Here is a 17886-nt window from a genome sequence, read left to right as displayed (position 1 = left end):
TGCTGGCAGTTCAGTCGCAAGTCGAGCTTTCGCTGCGGACCAGCCGACGATGTTCGAGCTGCTATTGTATGTGGGAGGGGACGACGATACGCTAAAAGTGAGAGAAAGAGACAATCTTGCAAAGGGAAACATCAGTAGCATCAGCATCAGCAGCAACAACTCGAGCAGTGGTAGCAGTCAGTAGTCAGGGTACAAGGGAAAATTGCCCAGTCTCGCGTGATCGAGCAAGAGTAGCAGCGAAACTGGCGCATAGAGGATTGGCGCAGTGGCCGCAGAGCACAGTGGTTTAGCGCAATCACGAATACGTACAACAAACCGAGTGCGCGTACAGTTGGGTGCGGGTAGTGCTCCATGACGAGCTGCGCTACGTGTCTGAAAAGCTCGACGAGCTTCGTCACTCCTCGGAGTCAGTGGGCAGCCGCGCTGCGACCTGCTACTGGCCACTCATAAACAATTGCTGATCGTAGCTGCGGCGAGACGTCGAGCGATCGCCACCCGCTCGGCTGGCCAATGGTAGGTGCCACATCTACAACTTGGAGGCTAGCTAACACTCTGCCCCCCTTGGAAATTCAATCGTGAACCCCGAGTAGGGTGCGTCCGACGAAATCGCAGCCGCGAGACGCGCGAGCGCTCAAAGCTCCCTGCGCTTTACCTCGTGCAACGATCCGCACTCGAATCTGCGGCTAGTCAAAATTAACGCATCGATCGACAATTGCTCCCTTTAGACCTTGTGTCCCCCCGAGAGACGATCGCTCTCGTCTCGATAGAACGCGCCGAGGTGTCCCCCGAGTCAGCGAGGCGCAGCTGCTGTGCTTTCGCGAGCTGTAGCTTGTAGCAGCACTCGCCACTCGACACGATCGCCAGTAGCTAGTAGCCGCGGCCGTGTGTGTTGATCTGTCGCAGTCTATTTTTGTAACACTCTGCCTCTTGTCTATTCTTCTCGCTCGTATGTGCGTGTGCTGCTAGCTAGGTGTATACGCCAAGACTAACTACTGCTCTGCTCGATGCTGATATGCCCCTCGCGCGCACAGCAGCGCAGCTATAGCTTCTAGCAAAGGCCAACTGTCCCAAGCCTCCTCGGGATCCTCGCGCGCACAGCTCACCCGCTGCTGCTCTTCATCAACTACCTCTTGCCATCCTCTACGTATACGTTACCTGTCTTTCTTGATCATCGTTTCGGACCATCCATCGTTGCCGTATTATAGCTATAGCAAAATCAAAATCGATCTAGATGAACGATTTTTAAAGATGATTGTAAGCTAAATCACCAACGTACACCGATACAGGATCGCGCATCCCAATCGCTGGCTCCCAAATTCCAAATTTCTATGGGCTCGTTGAATACGAGAGAGATATTTTCCTTAGCGCGTGAAAATTTCTGCCTTTATTTCGTTGTCGTTGGTGAAACAATGATTCATTTTTATTTATATTAATTGTCTATTTTTTATGCATTAATAATTCTATACTGCACAGTATCTCATTATGTGCATTCGTGTAAGATAAAACTCACATAAGATTTAGCTCAAAGTACGCGTTTAACTGCATCTTCTCATGCGCTTCTCTCTGACTCTCTGACAATCGCGTGGACTTAAATCTCTTCTGCTAGTTTTCGTTTGAAACACCCGTACATTTGTGAAATTAAAGTTATCATCACACGGTGTAATACGAGTCCTCTGATATATCTCGTGTTTCATTCCTCTTTTTCATTCTGACTTTTTTTCTTTCATCGAATTTTATTTGCGTCAAGTTTTATGTGATTATTGTTTGCATGAAACACCATTGCTAAAGCGCATCTTTGAGACACTGTAAATTATTGCTCACGAAAACGTTTAACCCATGAACTACTCGTTACTTTCTAGAAAGTAAAAAAATGAGTTTAAATGACACATTGTTTATAAAAAATAAATATTGAATTTCCAGCTTCCAGATATCGAGACAATGTCAAGATTTCGAGTGCATCTAAAAATAGGATTTTCAGAGTGACAATTTTTTAGAGATTTCTGATCAATTGAATGTTGATACAAGATAATCAATCATAATGAGATTAAACTTATCCTCTTGTGCAGTGAGAGTTTCTGTACTTTTACTAGGGCTCTGTGCCACCTTGCAACTGTCACCTGTGAATGCAGAGCCTTTAGGAAATCCATATAATATTTTAGGAGTCTCACGAAAAGCAGACTCTAAAGAAATCAAAAGAGCTTACAAAAATTTAGTCAGAGAATGGTTTGTAATTTATGAATATTTTATGAAATTTTTGAATTATTTATCAACATTTTTAATAAATTCAGGCATCCAGACAAAACTAATCATCCAGAGGCTGAGGCCAAATTTGTTGAAATAACTAGAGCTTATGAGGTATAGAATTATATTAAAAGAACTACTGCAATGAAAATTTTACATAAACTTGTGTATTTTAGCTTCTATCAGATCCAGAAAGAAGAAAAAAATTTGATTACCATGGAATTACTGAAGAAGGAATACCAGTACACAAAAGAGAAAATCATTTTGATGGAGGAGATCCCTTTGAAGATTTATTATCTGGATTTAACAAATTTCATTATCAAAGCAGGGATATCAGTCTTTTTCATGAAATGAGCATCACTTATAAGTAGAGTTAACAGTTTCTTATCATTTAAATGAAAATTTTTTTATCCTTACTTAAGGTTTTTGTATGATCATATTTATGCTTTTCATTTCAGAGCCTTTGAAAATACTGTTGTACCAAAAAGTTATCGTATGCCGCATTTAATTCTCATTTACTCAGACTGGTGTTTTGCTTGCTTACAAGTCGAGCCTATATGGCGGCGGCTAATTGATGAGCTGGAGCCATTTGGAATTAGCCTTCACACTGTCCATGCGCAAAAAGAAACAGCATTATTAAATAAATTGGGTGTCCGCTCCTTACCATATTTAGTTCTTACGATCGATGGTCATACTTTTGCTTACAAAGAAACTTTATTCAGTGTTCAAAAAATTGTTGGTAAGTACTGTAAACAATTGTCAAATATAGTTTAAAATAACAATTAATTGAATACATTTTGGTACTGTGCCTAAACCAGATAATGTAGTTCTTAAAGCTAAAATTTTATTATAAATTTTTAATTGTTTACTTGTAGATTTCCTGAGAAGTAAATTTCCATACAAACTTCTGCATAAAATAAATGACGATAATGTAGAAAATTTTCTGAATGGTTGGACAGATAATAGAATTAGAGCCCTTATATTTGAAAATAAAGATAAACCAAGGATTAGGTACTTGGCTGTTGCCTTACAACATAGGGACCATGTAACTTTTGGTTTTGTACAGGTACATTTTTTACTTTTTAGCAATGATAAAATTAAAAATTGCTGATAAATTTACATATTTTCTGTAGACTGGAAGTAAAAACGCTAAAGGTATAATGGAAAAGTATAAGATTTCTCAAGATGCGGACACCTTATTACTCTTTAATGAAAATGTAGAAAAGCCTGTTGCGTCAATTAGTATGCAAGATATTCCAACTGATACAATGCACAATATTATCAACAGTAATCGATTTTTAATTTTGCCAAGACTTTCTAATCAGGCTATGTTGGATTCTGTGTGCCCTCAAGTGTGGCAAAATTCAAGGAAACATTTGTGTGCTGTTCTTATTACTGAAAATACTAATGAATATGAAACAATGAGGCATAAATTCAGACAAGCTGCTTTAGCTGCACCTCACAGGTATTTTATTAATTTTAATAATAAAGTTTAACAACTTTTAGATTGCTGCTGATACTTATATGATTTCATTTTATAGCCCTGAAAGAGTTCGATATGCTTATTTATTCAAAGAAACACAACCACAGTTCTTATCAGCTCTTATGGCTAGTGAAAGTAGTCCATCTGATCCTCTGCATCATATTGTAATTATTTGGAGACGAGACTCTAGTCATGTAAAGTATGAATGGTTCAAATCTGCCTGGTCTCAAGTAACTTCTAATGAAGATCAGTGGAATCAAACTCGTTTGAATTTAGAGCAAAACATTAAAAAATTATTGCGTTCTAATGAAGCATTACCTTACGCTGCTGAAGTACAGGAACTTTCAGATGAACATGCTTTGGTAAGATTTGGTACAAAAAATTCACTCCTCTTTCTCACATTTTTAAAGTAAAAAATTATCATCTTCAATTTTAGAGTCGAAATGAGAAATTCATAAAAAAAACAATAATGATGTTTGATTATATTTTGGAAAATTGTACCAGAGCACAAGTGTTGTCGGTATTGTCTGTATTAGGATCATTCATAGTGATAGTAATTCTTGCTAAAGCAATGACGTATTTAATGTAAGTAAAAACTTATTAAACTTAAATCTATATTATGTTATTTATCCATTGAATTGTTCATGCTGTGTAAACTTTAATCATTTATAATTTTGAGTATTTTCAATGCTTTCATTGTACTGAAATCAACAATATTTTTAATTGCAGTGCGGCAGAAGAAGCCAGTATACAAGCTGAAAATGAAAAAAATTCTGAAAAAGTCAAAACACCAACAGCACAAGTAACACAAAAACAGCTCAAGCTTTATGAAATGCGAACGGAAACTTACAATCGTCTTGTTCGACTGCTAAAACCTGGATGCAGAACTATTGTTTTGCTTGTTGATAAAGACTCAAAACTAAAATTAATACCAGCTTTCCACAAAGCTGTTTGGCCTTATAGGTAATAAATATTATTTATTATCCATTTAGTAAAAGTAATTTATATTAGAATGTCAAGTATATTTGTGTTCATAGGAAAAATGTGCCATTAATGTTTTGTCATTTATCCATGGAACGTGGTCTAGAGTGGTACAAAAATTTATTAACTTTATGCCTTCCTGAAGAAAGGAACCTGAAAATCAACGCTAAAAACTGTGTAGGAACAGTTCTTTCATTAAATGGTCATCGAAAATATTTTTGCATGTACCATGCAAAACACCCTGAAAGTAAAAAGGGTAAAGGTAATAAGGTATGTGGTGAAAAAGTACAACAGGAATTCCAATTAGAAAAGATTATTCAGAATACATACATAAAAAAATAAAAATTGAAGAACTAAAACTTATAAATACATTTACTGAATTTTAGCGCATGGAGAGGATGACAAAACGTTTGGCTCATCCAAATGATGCTGAATCTGGGGCATTTATCGGGTTTGACAGTTCATCCGATTCCGATTGCGAAGTAAGCATTTTTCAAAATGATTGATTTGTAATTATTTGAAATTGTAAAAGATATTTAATTTTAAAAATATTTTCAGACACAAGAAATTCTGTTTACTGAAAATCTTTTAGAAGGATTACCTATGTGGTTGGATAGACTATTTGAAGGTTCAACTCAACGCTATTATGTTAATTACTGGCCAGACTTTCCCGTACGCTAAGTGTATAGTTTTCAGAATAAAGTGTGACGCTGAACTTGTAGACAGATATACACATATAAATATATTTATATCTAAATAAAGTGAGTGTGCAATGTGAGTGCATAAAGTACTGTTACTAGTCATAATATTTATCTTCAAGATACTAGTTAAATCATCAATGACTGTTTTGATTTAACAGTTTTTTTTTTAATTAAAATAACGTAAAATTTTTTTCACTACCGAACTGCAAAATATTATATTATTTGTGAATATCTCGGTATTAGAAAGATTATGCATTAGAAATATTAAATTTCAAATTTAATCAGGATCTTAAAATAATCAGTGTTTTTTGCATCACTGCGTATTGAAAAATATATTTGCATTTCCGAAATTGTTATAAATTAATTTATAACTAGTCAGATATATTTTTTTATGATCGTAGCACTTATCGAAATTTAGTTTTATTCAGAATACATACAAATAATTATCCTGTTCACTGCCAGCTTACAAATAATTCAATTTGACGTTTTCGAATTTTTTTCAATTTAATATGAAATAAAATGAAATAATGTTTACAACATTTAAAAAAAAATATAGGAAAATTATGAAAAAATATACATGTATTAAATATCAATGCTTAGTGTTGAAATACTTATATAAATGAAATGTTAAAAAAACACATTTGATAAATTTGTATTAAAAATTATGATGCATAGGTGTTTATGTACATTAATTAATGAATGTATAGATACCTTCGAAAATATTTTTATTTTTCAATTTGATGTCTTACTTAGAAAATATCTCGTACAATCGGTATGGTACTTAAATACGAACAACTTCATCGTAAATTATTTGTAAAATAAAAGTAATCACAAAACCTAAAATAGCAAAGTTTTACTTATATAATTAGCTGAAAGACCGCATAATTTGGATTACTAAAAAACAATAATAGTACGTGTTTGCTGTGCAATTATTTTATTTGTTATCATACAAAATCGTCGAAATTGTAATTCGCGAATGTTATACTTAGCCTGTGTGAATGGACATTAAAGATTCAAAGTTTAATTTTCAAGTCTTGGCGTCAAAGGAGTTGTTATAGATTAGATAAATTTTAATTAATAATATAATATTCGGTCATTTTTTGACCAGAATACGTGAATACTATGATGTAAGGCATTGACTGAAAGAACGATTGATCACCTTTGTTGCAAAAGAATTCGATCGTTTTTTATTTTCGCTGATGCGTTTTGAGTGTGTTTGAAAAATAGAGCATTTATTTTGAGATTTGAATGCTGAATACGAGCGATAATATTTAACAATGGAGCTTTTAAAAATGTTTTAATTCACGATGCGCCGGGTGCAGGCTGGAATGACTTTAATGTGAATTATAATGATGAAATAAATGACGTTATTTTAATGTAAATTATGTATGAAATTTGCATTTGGTAGTATCGAAAATATACAAACAGAATCTGTACGCGTTTAGAAATAAGAATATATATATGGATTTTACTTGAGATTCTGTACGAACAAACTTCGACGATACTCCGAATTGTAAATCATGGTCACGCGTCTGTCTCCATACAAATCTAGTACTATAATCATCCCGTATCATATCTTTCAAGAGCTGTGAGTGAGTCAAAAAATTCCAGCACTTCATTAAACGCGGTTTGTTTCTCTTTCAAAGCATCTTCTAATCATAAAACTTGTTCGAATCAAGAATTTTCGATAACCTCAGTTATATAATAAAATATATTAGGTATCGGAAATACTTTTATCGGGAACAAAAGGTGTGCTTTTTTTCATAATTATAAATTACTTTCACTCATATCTGTGCATTAGTGAAAAATTCATGAACATATGATAAATAAGTATACAAATGTGTTCAATGTTTATACTTGAACGTTGATTTATTTAATTATTTGTATTCATTTATGCATCGCGCCACTCGCTCGCACGAATGAGTCAAATGCATCAAGAAGGAGCATAAACACGTGCACATGACAAAATGTTTTATATAAAAAACATAAATTTTAATGGTTCTTTGATTAAATAAAATTATCCGTGACTATACACGATTCTTATAGTAAAACGTAAATGATGTGTGAGAACAGTTGCGATTATACGTGAAATTAAATTTTGAGAGTGTGATGAATTGAATTTATAAAATAAAATTGTATGATACAACTACGAATAATTTATGAATCGATTTTTAATTTATAACCATTATATATAAAATAATTATTAGACGATTGATTACTGAATCTCAGTTGGTTAAGAAGGATCAAAAAAGTGTACATTATGTTTCTAGTTTAAAAATTTTATTAACAAAAAAATAGTTGAAATCCATAAATACGACATATTTGATGACATGAAAAATAAATACATCTTTACTTATTAACTAGGTTTATTTTTACGTTATCTAACTCCTTGGATGTATCTTTGTTGAAAAGCACTTGTGAAGTGTTGATTTGATACAACAGTATTAATAAAATCTTTTGGCTTTGATAAATTCTTAACAGTTTTATACTAAAAAGGTATACATAATTAATACTTTCAGTGAGATCATAAGTAGTCGAAATTAATTAAACGTGTGCGAGTAACTCTTACAAGTTCTTAAATCCTACATAAAAATGCCAATGAATCAAATTCGGGCGTGCAGTAACTAATTGATTTGTACTACGTATTACACGACAATTGGATACATGCAGCCGAAAACACGAGAAATTCCATACGAGCTCACATGTACGTGATAATGCTGTGACAGAGCGGACAACTGTTGATATTAACAACTTCGCGTTCCGAAACGGCGTAGTGCTTGCAGACGGTACAGAGCCAAGCCGAGGCGAGGTTCATGAGAGGTCGGCCGGTGACAACGCAAGCCGGAAACGGACTAGCGCAATTGGGACAAGCAACGCAGTAATCCGGTACGAGACTCTCGCAGCTGATGCACTCGGCCTTGGAGGGAGCTTTAGCGTCCCGAGGTGGGCGCGCCCCAAACAACTCCAGAGCCAATTCCTCGTAACGCGGATCGATAGCCTCGAGTCGCACGAAGGCCCTGGAACAGGTCGCGAGGGCACGGCAGGCACAGCTCGCCAAGGCCAGCAGCGCGTAGAGCGGCTCCTGCTCGAGCAGCTCCTCGTACTCGCGTAAACGGAGGGCCGTTCGCATGGCCGCCTCTGGCTCGCTGGCGTAGAGTTGACGATGCGCCAGCAGCAAAAAGTGATAAGCTTCGGCTCCTCGCCAGGCTTCCTCGAGGAGCCTGGCATCCTCGGCCCCGGCAGCCTCGGCGAGGCCCGCCAAGAGTCCGGCCGGCCGGGCGCGGCCCAGAGCCTCCTGAGCCAGCAGCGCGGCGAGCACGTAGAGCTTCTTGAGCCTGAGCGGCGGCGCACTGGCCGATTGCTCTCGGGCGAGATCCAGCAGTAGACGGGCCGCCTCGAGGGGTCGATCGGCTTGACGGTAGAGCTCGACGGCCTGAAGCCGCCGACCGGCCGACAGAAGGTGGCGCGCGTACTTGGCCAGCAGCTCGGGGATGCCGGGCAGGCGCCAGGTTCGCGCCAGCTCGAGGGCCTGCTCCCAGCGGTTGGCGCGCACGCACGTGTCCACGGCCAGGCGCAGCTCGGCGCAACGCACGAAGCAAGCCACGGCCTGCTGAACCATGCCCACGGAGGCGAGCATGCGACCGGCGCGCCTCAGGGCGTTGGGCTCTTGGAGGCGCGCAGCCACCGCCGCCAGCTGCTCGTACTCCTCCAGGCGGTAGTGGCAGTCGAGGAGGCGTTCGAGGGCGCCGCCGCGCTCCAAGTGCTCCCTGGCCGCCCTCCACTGCTGGCCGAGGGCTAGCTGCTCGCCCCAGCTGGCCTCGGCGCGCTCGAGCATCGCGTCCGACAAGACGTTGCTCGAGGGGGCGTCGCCGCTGCCGGTGCCGAGGTTGGTCGTCGAGAGGCGCATCAGCTGGAGGGCTCGGGGCTGCTCGCCCAGTCGGAGCCGCAGCGTCACGGCCAGGTCGCGCCGGTCCAGCTCGAGGTAGGCGCGCTCGGCCGCGTCGTACTCGCCGAGGTAGGCCAAGACCTCGGCGCGACGCAGGCCCGCGTCGTGCATGCCGCGCAGCCGCTTGACGAAGCGGATACCCAGGTAGTCGGCGCAGCGCACCAGGGCGTTCTCGGCCTCGTCGAGGTCCAGGGCCCGGAGCGCGTGCTCGGCCAGCAGACGCCAGAGCCTCGGGTGGGGCCGCTCGCGCACGAAGGCCTCGGCCTCCTTGGGGCCGACCCGAGCCAACAGGTCGCGGGTGTCGCGCAGCGACTTGACCTCGAGGTCCTGCAGCAGTTCGGGGCCCGCCGACTCGGGCTGTCGCACGAGCTCGTCCAGCAGCACGCAGCGGATCTCGAGGTCCTTGAAGCAGCAGGCGTAGCCGGCGCAGTTCATCGGCTCCTCGGGCTCGAGGCCGCGAAAGATGTACATGCGGCTCTTCTCCATGACGGCCAGCAGTCGCGGGTTGTCTTGCGCCCAGCAGACCGCCCAGGCGTCCTTGCGCTCGAACTTGGCCACGTCCTCGAGGCGTTCGCGTTCCTCGTCGTCGTCGGCGTTGGCGGCGTTGGCGGCTTCGACGCTACTAGATCGGCCGAGCACGGAGCTTGGTCCGGTGCTCGGAGCTAGCTCGAGGAGACGCAGCAGCGCCTGGCCGTCGACGATGGCGGCCCGCGTCGAGTCGCTGTTGATGGCCATGAGGCAGGGCCGTCGCGCCGTCGCGTAGCGCTTGCTCAGCGTCACCTGGGGCAGGCCGTACTGCTGCAGCATGCCCGACTCTCGGCCCAGCAGCAGGAGCTTGTCGCTGCAGCAGATACTGCAGATCGGGTCAGCGGTGTCGCGGCGACCGGCCGAGCTCTCCCGGGCCACGGGCAGCTCGAGCGAGTCAGTGGCAGTGCTCGGTGGGCTCGTAGCGGCGGCCATCTCGACGGTGCCCGTGGGCGTGTCGTCGACGTGGTAGACCTTCTCGCGGCGCAGCCTCGCCGGCTGGAGGGCCGAGCTGCGCGGGGCTCGAAAGTTCCAGAGGAGAAAGTGGCTGCGCATCGCCGCGACGACCGTGGTGGCGTTCATGCAGAGCTGCCTCGGCTCGAGGTCCAGGTACTTGGTGTCGAGCGGCGTCGAGATGGCGTTGCAGACGTAGAGGACGAAGCGCTCGGGGCCCTGGCCGACCTCGTTGCGGGCCGCCAGGACGCAGTGCTCGCCGTGCGCCGCCACCGCCAGCAGAGCCCGCACGTACTTGAAGTAGCGCGCGTTCGTCCGGGTGTTCCAGAAGGTGACGCAGACCCCGTCGCGGCCCACCCGCTCGTCCGTGAAGACGACCGTGTGGCCGAAGTAGGCCCACTTGTAGTCCGGCCGCACGTTCGCGAAGTAGATGTTGGAGTCGACCGAGAGGGCCAGCCTCAAGGAGCCGTCCTCCCAGCTGCAGCCGCTCACCTCCTTGCCGGGGATCTTGAGGATCTTGAGCTGCTCGCCGAACGGCGAGTAGAACGAGATGACGTTGGAGTCGCGACGCTCGTGGCTGAGGGAGGTGCCGGCCACGGCCAGCAGCGAGCCGTAGCCGTTCCAGACGCAGCAGCTCACGCTCATGAGGCAGTCCACGGTGATGGGCGTGTCGTCGCTGGCGTCCCGCAGCAGGTACAGCTTGCCGTTCTGGTAGCAGACGGCCAGCACCGGACAGTCCTCGGCCACGTAGCCGTTCTGGCCGTCGTACCACTGGAGCGAGACGATCGCCTGGCCCTGGCCCTGGCCGATGTTGTCGAGCTTCGTCAGGAACGTGCCCTGCTCGTCGTACAGGTGCGCCTCGCCGCCGTTCGAGCCGAACAGCAGGAGCTTCGCGTCCGGCGACCACTGCACCGCCGTCAGCACGAGGCCCTTCAGGTCCTTGCCCCAGATCCGGTTGCCCTCGACCGAGCCGACGATCACCGCCCCGTCCTCGTACACGATGCAGATCTTCAGGCCGTTCGAGCTCCAGCACATGCCTCTGACCGTGGACTTGTTGCGATTGTTGATCATCTCCTCGTACCAGGAGCCTTTGAACAGCATCCAGACGATTATCACGCCGTTCTGGTCGCTCGACGTCAGCTTCAGGTGCTCCTCGTTCCAGGTGACCACCTGCACGTGGCCGTTGTGGCCCTCGAGGCTCTGATTCATGCTGAGGCTGCTCGACGCGTTGTTCGTGCTGTTGCGGCCCCCCTTTCCACCGCTGCTGTTGCTCGTCGGCTCGGCAGCCGTTGTCGTCGTTGTCGTCGTTGTCGTCGTCGTCGTCGTCGTCGTGCTTGTCGTTGATGTTGTTTGGCTGTTGCCGCCGCCACTAGACGAGCTCGTGTCGGCCCTGATGACCTTCAGCAGGCCATCCTCTCCACCCACGGCGATGTAGCCCTTCTTTTGGTTCCATGCTATACAGTTCAGTCGGACGTTGTTGGGGATGGCTATTTTCTTGCTCAAGTACACGTACATCGCGACGCTGCGAGCGCTGATTCTCCCTTGTACCAACTTCCCGATCTTTCAACGATCACAGAGCTATTCAGCGCGTCCAACTTTTTACGTTAGGCCTGCGAGCAAAAGCGCCGATTCGATTATCGCTATGGCATCGTAGCGCATAGATAGCTTGAATAATCTGCCCCTACGTACCTCATCTCTCGCAGCTCATCGGGCGGCTCATCTTTTTGCGGGCTTCTCGATTTAATTGAGCTCTTGGCTGCTGCGCTTTACGTGCGCACGACTGACTTTAACGTACGATCTGCGATTGGCTTGTTTACGCGTCAACGATCATAACAAACCAAAGCTCATAACCTAAGTCTCTGTGAGCGCTGCGAACTGCAACGCTTGCCGCACACAGCGAAACACGATAAAGCCTGACCGAGCAGTTCCGAGACTTCCGAGACTCGTTATAGTGGCAGTGCACTTGTGCCGCAGTCAGTGCATCGGCGCGACTGCGTCAGGCAGCAGCAGCAGCAGCAGCAGCAACAGCAACTTTACACGTACGCCAAGAGGCAAAATAACGGCAGCTCCCGCGGCAACGGGCATTAACGCACAGCGGCAGTGACCGCACTCAGCAGGTGTGTCGCACCTTATACGCGCTGCAATAAATGAATCAAGTGCTATGCCGCCTGCTATGTATACTTGAAGGGCGCACCAACGCTACTCTTTACTCCTATACTTGCCTATATAAGTATAAAAACATGCTACACACGTATACACCTGCAGCTCAGATATATACTATTTACGAGCCAACTAGTAAGGACGAAACCTTAGTTATATCTACTTCTTCTGTATGCATCATTCTACGTCTATGGGACTGACGGGCACGTATCGATGCAACAATATTATACTCGCATGAATGGAAATAAAGTCAGCTCTGATAGGTAATCGAAATCTCAACTATCAGCACCCACATTCATTATCATTTTCAATTAAAGTTTTTCTTTATGTATTTAATACAGTTATTTTTGCAGGAGGCATTTTTCAACTCCTTGGTACATTAGACTTTGTGCGTACAGTACGAGCTCGTAATAGAGCAAAACTTTGTCCAAAGCATTACAAATGTTTACATTTATTAATGGGACACCTTTAGTCATTTGATAAGTATAAGTCTTTTAGATAGAAAAACGTATAAGCAATAATTGACGCTGCCTGTAAAATGCTGGAGGAAAGCTTTCCTGCGGCTGAAAGGATTTTATCAGACCTTGAAAATATTTTTAAGAAAAATCAAAACTTATCAAGTTTTGAAATTATACCCGCTGAAGATAATGGGAACAAGTCACCAGTACATTATGATGAGAATGCTGTAGGCTTAGAATCATGGTGTGTCAAGCCACTTTTTTGTTATGTTTACCATAGTTTGATAGAATCAAGAAAAAATATTTTAAGAAGAACGGATACATTGACCCTATCTCGCTGGTTATTTGGAGCATTATTATTGAATCCTGACATTTCTACATTTTGGAATATGAGAAGAGAATTTGTAAGATGTGGCAAAATTGATTCACTGGAAGAATTGCGTTTTATTGGTATTGTTTTATATTTCAAACCAAAATGTTTCGAAGCATTTTCTTACAGAAGTTGGATTTTGAATTATGTTCTCCAAAGAAAAAATGACTTGAGTATCAATCTGTTGTTACTGTTCCAAAAAGAAATGCAAACTTGTGATATGGCAGCAGAAAGATATAAAAATAATTGTCACGCCTGGAGTTACCGAAGCCATGTGCTTACAGAGATAAAAAAATCATATCCAGAACAATTTAATTTATTTTTAAGGAAGGAATGGCAAGATTCCAGAAAATGGTGTTGTTCTCACATTTCAGATTATAGTGGATTGAGTTATAGACAAGTTTTGTTGAAACTACTATTATTGCATAATTTAGAAATAGATAGGATATCTCCACAGCTGTCATTAGCAAAAGATATTATTTTTAAGTTCATAAAAATTGCAAAAGAGTATTATGATGCAACAAATTTCTCCAACTTATCCCACAAAGACATTTTAGATCTACTACATGGAACAGAGTCAATTGAGGACCCTGGTATAGCGTATGAACAGTCAATTATAAGTGTTTCATACTGGATAGAGGATTGTTTGATGAATGAACAATTAATTTGCATGTTTCCTGGTCATGAAGCACTATGGTGTCACAGACGATTTTTAGCGATAATATTAAACACCATGCAAGAGTCTTATGCAAAAAACTTCTTTTATGAAAATACAAGCTTTGATAACTTTCAAGTTGTGAAATTCATATCCAAAGATATTTCAAGTAGAAGTGTTCCAAAAAAGAATGAAAATTTATCTCCTAGCCTTTTAAGTATTGCATTTACTTTATACAATGAAAACTTAATTGAAAAATCAAAGCATGAAAACAATTGTCAAAGAAAACTGGCTTTAAATTTTCATAAGTTACTAAGTTATGTCAATCTTCAACTTAATGAATCATTAAAACTGTAGAAATATAGTTATTAGGACAAAATTTTTTTTAAATTATTTTGTAAATAAAATTAATTATTGTTTCCTTCCTAAAATTAATTATTGTAATAAAAATGTGATAAAATTTAATCAAGATAAAATATTTGGTTCAATTTTCTTTCTTCCAACCCATCTTATCTTATTATATATAGTTCAAGTAATCAGCATATTTAAAAAAAAACTGAACCAAGTTTTGTTAGTTTTTGAATGTTTAATTGAAATTGCAATTTGAGCAGTTGCAAAATTTTGGCGTCTGCTTTCGCGCATCATGCGCCGCTGTGCGACATTGGCCTTTGAGCCCATCATGATGCACCATTAGCAAAGTGTTTAATTCAGTCTCCATTCTCGGTCGGGTTGGAAAAGAATTTTTTTTGATTATGCCAAACATTTTGATGCTAATACTCAATTTGCTTTGAATACTCGGATGAGTTCAATTTTGTAAAATTATCAAATTCGCAAAAAGTAAACTTATTTGCGAAAAAAGTAAAGCTAAGGTTATAGAGGTAAAAACAAAAACAATAATAATTGTGAATTTATTTTTACTGTGTTGAAAATGCTATTTTTATTTTATAATGATTTTTTATTAAAGGCATACTAAAAAAAGGACTTTTGAAGTTAATAATAATTCCTATAGAAGATAATCCACTAGTTGAAAAATGACTACTATTAAAAATCCTGGAGGTATTGACATTTTACGTTTACCTGTAAATGAGGAAGAACATGTTTATCCACCGTGGTATATGAAATATACAAAATCTCACATACTTCATTCAAAATGCTCAGTAACTGGTCAAGAAAACCAAGGTTGTCCTGAAGATATTAATCAATGTCAATTTTGTTCGTAAGTATTGTTAAAAATTAAAGTTTGCTTCCTTGACATTGATTCTAAATTGAATACTTAAAAACTAAATTGAGTTAATTTGTTATAGTTATAGCCGTGCCCTGGAAATGCCCCATATGCCAGACATGGTATTTCCAAATAACATTCTCTATTTAAAACATAAAAATGGAGCCAAGATAGAATTTACAGCGCTAGATGCTCTGAAAAGAGTTTCAAATGGAAAAATAAATATAGAATTAGCTTGTGCTGAAGCTTGGAGAGAGTCAAGGTATATTTTTTATGATTATTTTCATAAACTTAATTAATTACACTCTAATAATTATAAATATTATTATAGATCAGATAATAAAGAATATTTACAAGAAAAAATCAAACCATTTGATTGGACATTTACAACTGATTATATGGGTACTTATACTGGATTTGAAATTATAGATACAGAAGAAAGAATTAATATGGAAAAATTAAAAAAAAAGGAAAAAATACTATTTTATGTTGATCTTACATTATTTGAAGATGAATTACATGACAATGGAATTGCATCCCTTTCTGTCAAAATGGTTTGTTATTTTTATAATTACCAAAATTATGTGGTTGAACATAATTAATTCTAAATGTTTTATTTCAGAGAGTGATGCCTGGATCTTTTTTTATTTTGCTACAATATTTTTTAAGAATAGATAATGTAATGATAAGATTAAATGATACTCGTTTGTATCATGAAATGGGTAAACCATATATGATACGTGAGTACACATCAAGGGAAGCCAAATTTGAAGATATTGAGGTAATTTTTTCCTATAGCCTTCATTTTTTGTTAAAATTAGAAAACAGAATTATTAATAATTTAAATTTTTCAGGGCAATATTTCAAAGTATGTGCCACCAAGTGAAATAGCTCCTCATCTACCTATAGTTAAAAGTTATTATCATCAACTTAATGTATCTCAGCCAGAAAAAATACCAGATGCTTCAACTTCTACAGCAGAAAACTTAATTAATTCTTCTCAACAAAGTGCAAGACTGGAGAATAATACTACTTCAATAGAAATTACCAAATCTGCTGTTGATACTCCAAAAAAAGATTAGTGTACTTTTTTAATAGAAATCAATTTGTTAATGAATACAACTGAAAAATGTAAATTTGAGTTTTAAAATATTAATTATTTAATATAAAAATCGATTTTTGATATGTTTTCATTTAAAAGCAACTAGTTTTATTCATAAAAATAACTCTTATAACTAATCTACTGTTAGACTGAATCTATTTTGTCAGAAAAAATATTTTTTAAATGAAATTTCAAGAATATATATAATGCAAACAAATGAAAAAATGAAGAAATTTGCTACAAATTCAACTGTATTCTGTTTTATACTTCTTTATCCCAATATGATTTTAATTCGTGGTAATGTTTTCATAATAATTTTATTTAAAATAATTAGTAACCGTTGATACTTTCTTCAATGTAAACAATTTGAATATTTCTAAGAAGCATGATATTTATAGAGTTATTATAACCATTACTTCGAGTTTTAAAAAATGAGAATGTGATGAAACTGATTAATCGTTTTAGTAACGCTAAAAATAAAATTAAATGCACTCACACAAAGTGTGAAATCAAGGTCAATTGAAATGAACAATTGTCAATTGCTTTGAACAAATGACAAATCAAACAATCGCTCAGCGAAAAAAGCACACGATAACCGTGAATTACCACAAAAGCAACTTTTGTCAACTCCGCGATTTATGTAATTTTTTATTCAATCTTGTGGCATTTAAAAATGAAGTTTCCAATGCTTAGTTTTCTTGTTTGTTAAAACATATTAGAGATTTTTGTATCTCGAATAAGACCCGACTCGAAGAAAAATGCAAATTGATGCAAATTAGTCAAAAAATACATGTGAAAGATCTTTTATTTTCAGCATCTCAATGAAAAAAAGTGATGAATCATCGTGAAAAAACTCATACATATTTTTAAACTAATTCTAGGACTTTTTTTCTATGCATTTTTCATCTCAAGTAGTTCTTTTTTTAGATAAAAAATCTCTATAAGATTTTTCATTAAGAATAAAATTATTTTAAAAATGGACTTCAAGGACAAATAGATCAAACTTAGCACAGAGAACTTTATTGAAAGTAACTTAATTAGAGACCCCAAAAAATATTTTAGGTAAGGAACCTAGTGATGGAAATTAGGTTCAAAAATGAGAACAGTTCTGATTTAAAACTTTTTCACATAAATCTCAAATTGATTATAAAGTTGAAGATAAAATAATAAGATAACTGTTCAGATTTTTATATCAGAAATTTTCAGGTTTTACGGAACTTTGCTTGCAGCGTTTGCGTTTCGAACATTCGAATAACTTAGTTACAATATAGTTAGTACTTTATCGAGAGGCGATATCGTACTTATCTTGCTTATAAATGCAAGCTTTGCTACATCTTCGACATCGTTTATTTTAAATGCTGCAAACAACAAGTTGTACCCAGGTGCCCACTTTTTACAAAACCTTATCATGGGTATATAGCACCTTATTAACGAGTTGCCCTACTATTTTACTGTTTTTAATTATTTTATATCAGGATAATAAAAAAATTAACGCAGTAAATGTTCACGGATTGTTTATCTTTATTTATATATTTCGCTGTATTAAATAAATATTATCATTCATCATAGGATCTGTAGCATTACAATTT

General features: G+C 39.8%; 4 protein-coding genes across 7 annotated transcripts; 3 read left to right on the top strand and 1 right to left on the bottom strand.

Annotated features, from left to right (window-relative positions):
• The first annotated feature begins 11 nt into the window (after positions 1-11).
• On the top strand, positions 12-6249 carry LOC106651168 (dnaJ homolog subfamily C member 16). Of its 3 annotated transcripts, none has more exons than XM_014369558.2 (13): positions 12-513; positions 1921-2223; positions 2289-2355; positions 2418-2608; positions 2700-2980; positions 3117-3307; positions 3375-3706; positions 3783-4086; positions 4161-4309; positions 4454-4687; positions 4762-4975; positions 5092-5187; positions 5264-6249. In XM_014369558.2, the coding sequence occupies exons 2-13, from the start codon at positions 2039-2041 to the stop codon at positions 5384-5386; spliced, it is 2367 nt and encodes a 788-aa protein (XP_014225044.1). In that variant the 5' UTR covers positions 12-513; positions 1921-2038; the 3' UTR covers positions 5387-6249. The 3 variants fall into 3 exon arrangements, with proteins under 3 accessions (XP_014225044.1, XP_023318305.1, XP_023318304.1); XM_023462537.1 differs by lacking the exon at positions 12-513 and adding an exon at positions 640-1254; XM_023462536.1 differs by lacking the exon at positions 12-513 and adding an exon at positions 640-1862.
• An 82-nt stretch (positions 6250-6331) lies between these two features.
• Positions 6332-12109, bottom strand: LOC106651226 (WD repeat-containing protein 35). The gene is made up of 2 exons (XM_014369666.2): positions 12020-12109; positions 6332-11940 (listed from the first exon to the last, which is right to left on the bottom strand). The coding sequence occupies exon 2, from the start codon at positions 11843-11845 to the stop codon at positions 8105-8107; it is 3741 nt and encodes a 1246-aa protein (XP_014225152.1). The 5' UTR covers positions 11846-11940; positions 12020-12109; the 3' UTR covers positions 6332-8104.
• LOC106651229 (protein prenyltransferase alpha subunit repeat-containing protein 1) lies at positions 12036-14390 on the top strand. Of its 2 annotated transcripts, none has more exons than XM_014369667.2 (2): positions 12036-12753; positions 12844-14390. In XM_014369667.2, the coding sequence occupies exon 2, from the start codon at positions 13029-13031 to the stop codon at positions 14328-14330; it is 1302 nt and encodes a 433-aa protein (XP_014225153.1). In that variant the 5' UTR covers positions 12036-12753; positions 12844-13028; the 3' UTR covers positions 14331-14390. The 2 variants fall into 2 exon arrangements, with proteins under 2 accessions (XP_014225153.1, XP_014225154.1); XM_014369668.2 differs by having other exon boundaries at positions 12832-14390.
• Positions 14391-14652: 262 nt separating this feature from the next.
• Positions 14653-16371, top strand: LOC106651199 (TIP41-like protein). The gene is made up of 6 exons (XM_014369618.2): positions 14653-14851; positions 14938-15189; positions 15278-15457; positions 15527-15749; positions 15818-15976; positions 16050-16371. The coding sequence occupies exons 2-6, from the start codon at positions 15005-15007 to the stop codon at positions 16275-16277; spliced, it is 975 nt and encodes a 324-aa protein (XP_014225104.1). The 5' UTR covers positions 14653-14851; positions 14938-15004; the 3' UTR covers positions 16278-16371.
• Positions 16372-17886: the final 1515 nt, after the last annotated feature.

This window comes from Trichogramma pretiosum, unplaced genomic scaffold (assembly GCF_000599845.2).
Source record: "Trichogramma pretiosum strain Unisexual culture from Peru unplaced genomic scaffold, Tpre_2.0 scaffold8, whole genome shotgun sequence".
NCBI classification, from domain to species: Eukaryota; Metazoa; Arthropoda; class Insecta; order Hymenoptera; family Trichogrammatidae; genus Trichogramma; species Trichogramma pretiosum.
Note: the sequence above shows the minus strand (reverse complement) of the source record. Positions and strands in the feature narration are given on the sequence as shown.

Bases quoted from the DNA above. Each gene is read 5' to 3' on its own strand.
- LOC106651168 (XM_014369558.2), top strand. From the start codon at position 2,039: ATGAGATTAAACTTATCCTCTTGTGCAGTGAGAGTTTCTGTACTTTTA. The intron at 2,609-2,699 runs GTAGAGTTAACA...TTTTCATTTCAG, and splicing joins GAAATGAGCATCACTTATAA to AGCCTTTGAAAATACTGTTG. The intron at 5,188-5,263 runs GTAAGCATTTTT...AAATATTTTCAG, and splicing joins CATCCGATTCCGATTGCGAA to ACACAAGAAATTCTGTTTAC.
- LOC106651226 (XM_014369666.2), bottom strand. From the start codon at position 11,845: ATGTACGTGTACTTGAGCAAGAAAATAGCCATCCCCAACAACGTCCGA.
- LOC106651229 (XM_014369667.2), top strand. From the start codon at position 13,029: ATGCTGGAGGAAAGCTTTCCTGCGGCTGAAAGGATTTTATCAGACCTT.
- LOC106651199 (XM_014369618.2), top strand. From the start codon at position 15,005: ATGACTACTATTAAAAATCCTGGAGGTATTGACATTTTACGTTTACCT. The intron at 15,458-15,526 runs GTATATTTTTTA...ATATTATTATAG, and splicing joins GAAGCTTGGAGAGAGTCAAG to ATCAGATAATAAAGAATATT. The intron at 15,977-16,049 runs GTAATTTTTTCC...TAAATTTTTCAG, and splicing joins CCAAATTTGAAGATATTGAG to GGCAATATTTCAAAGTATGT.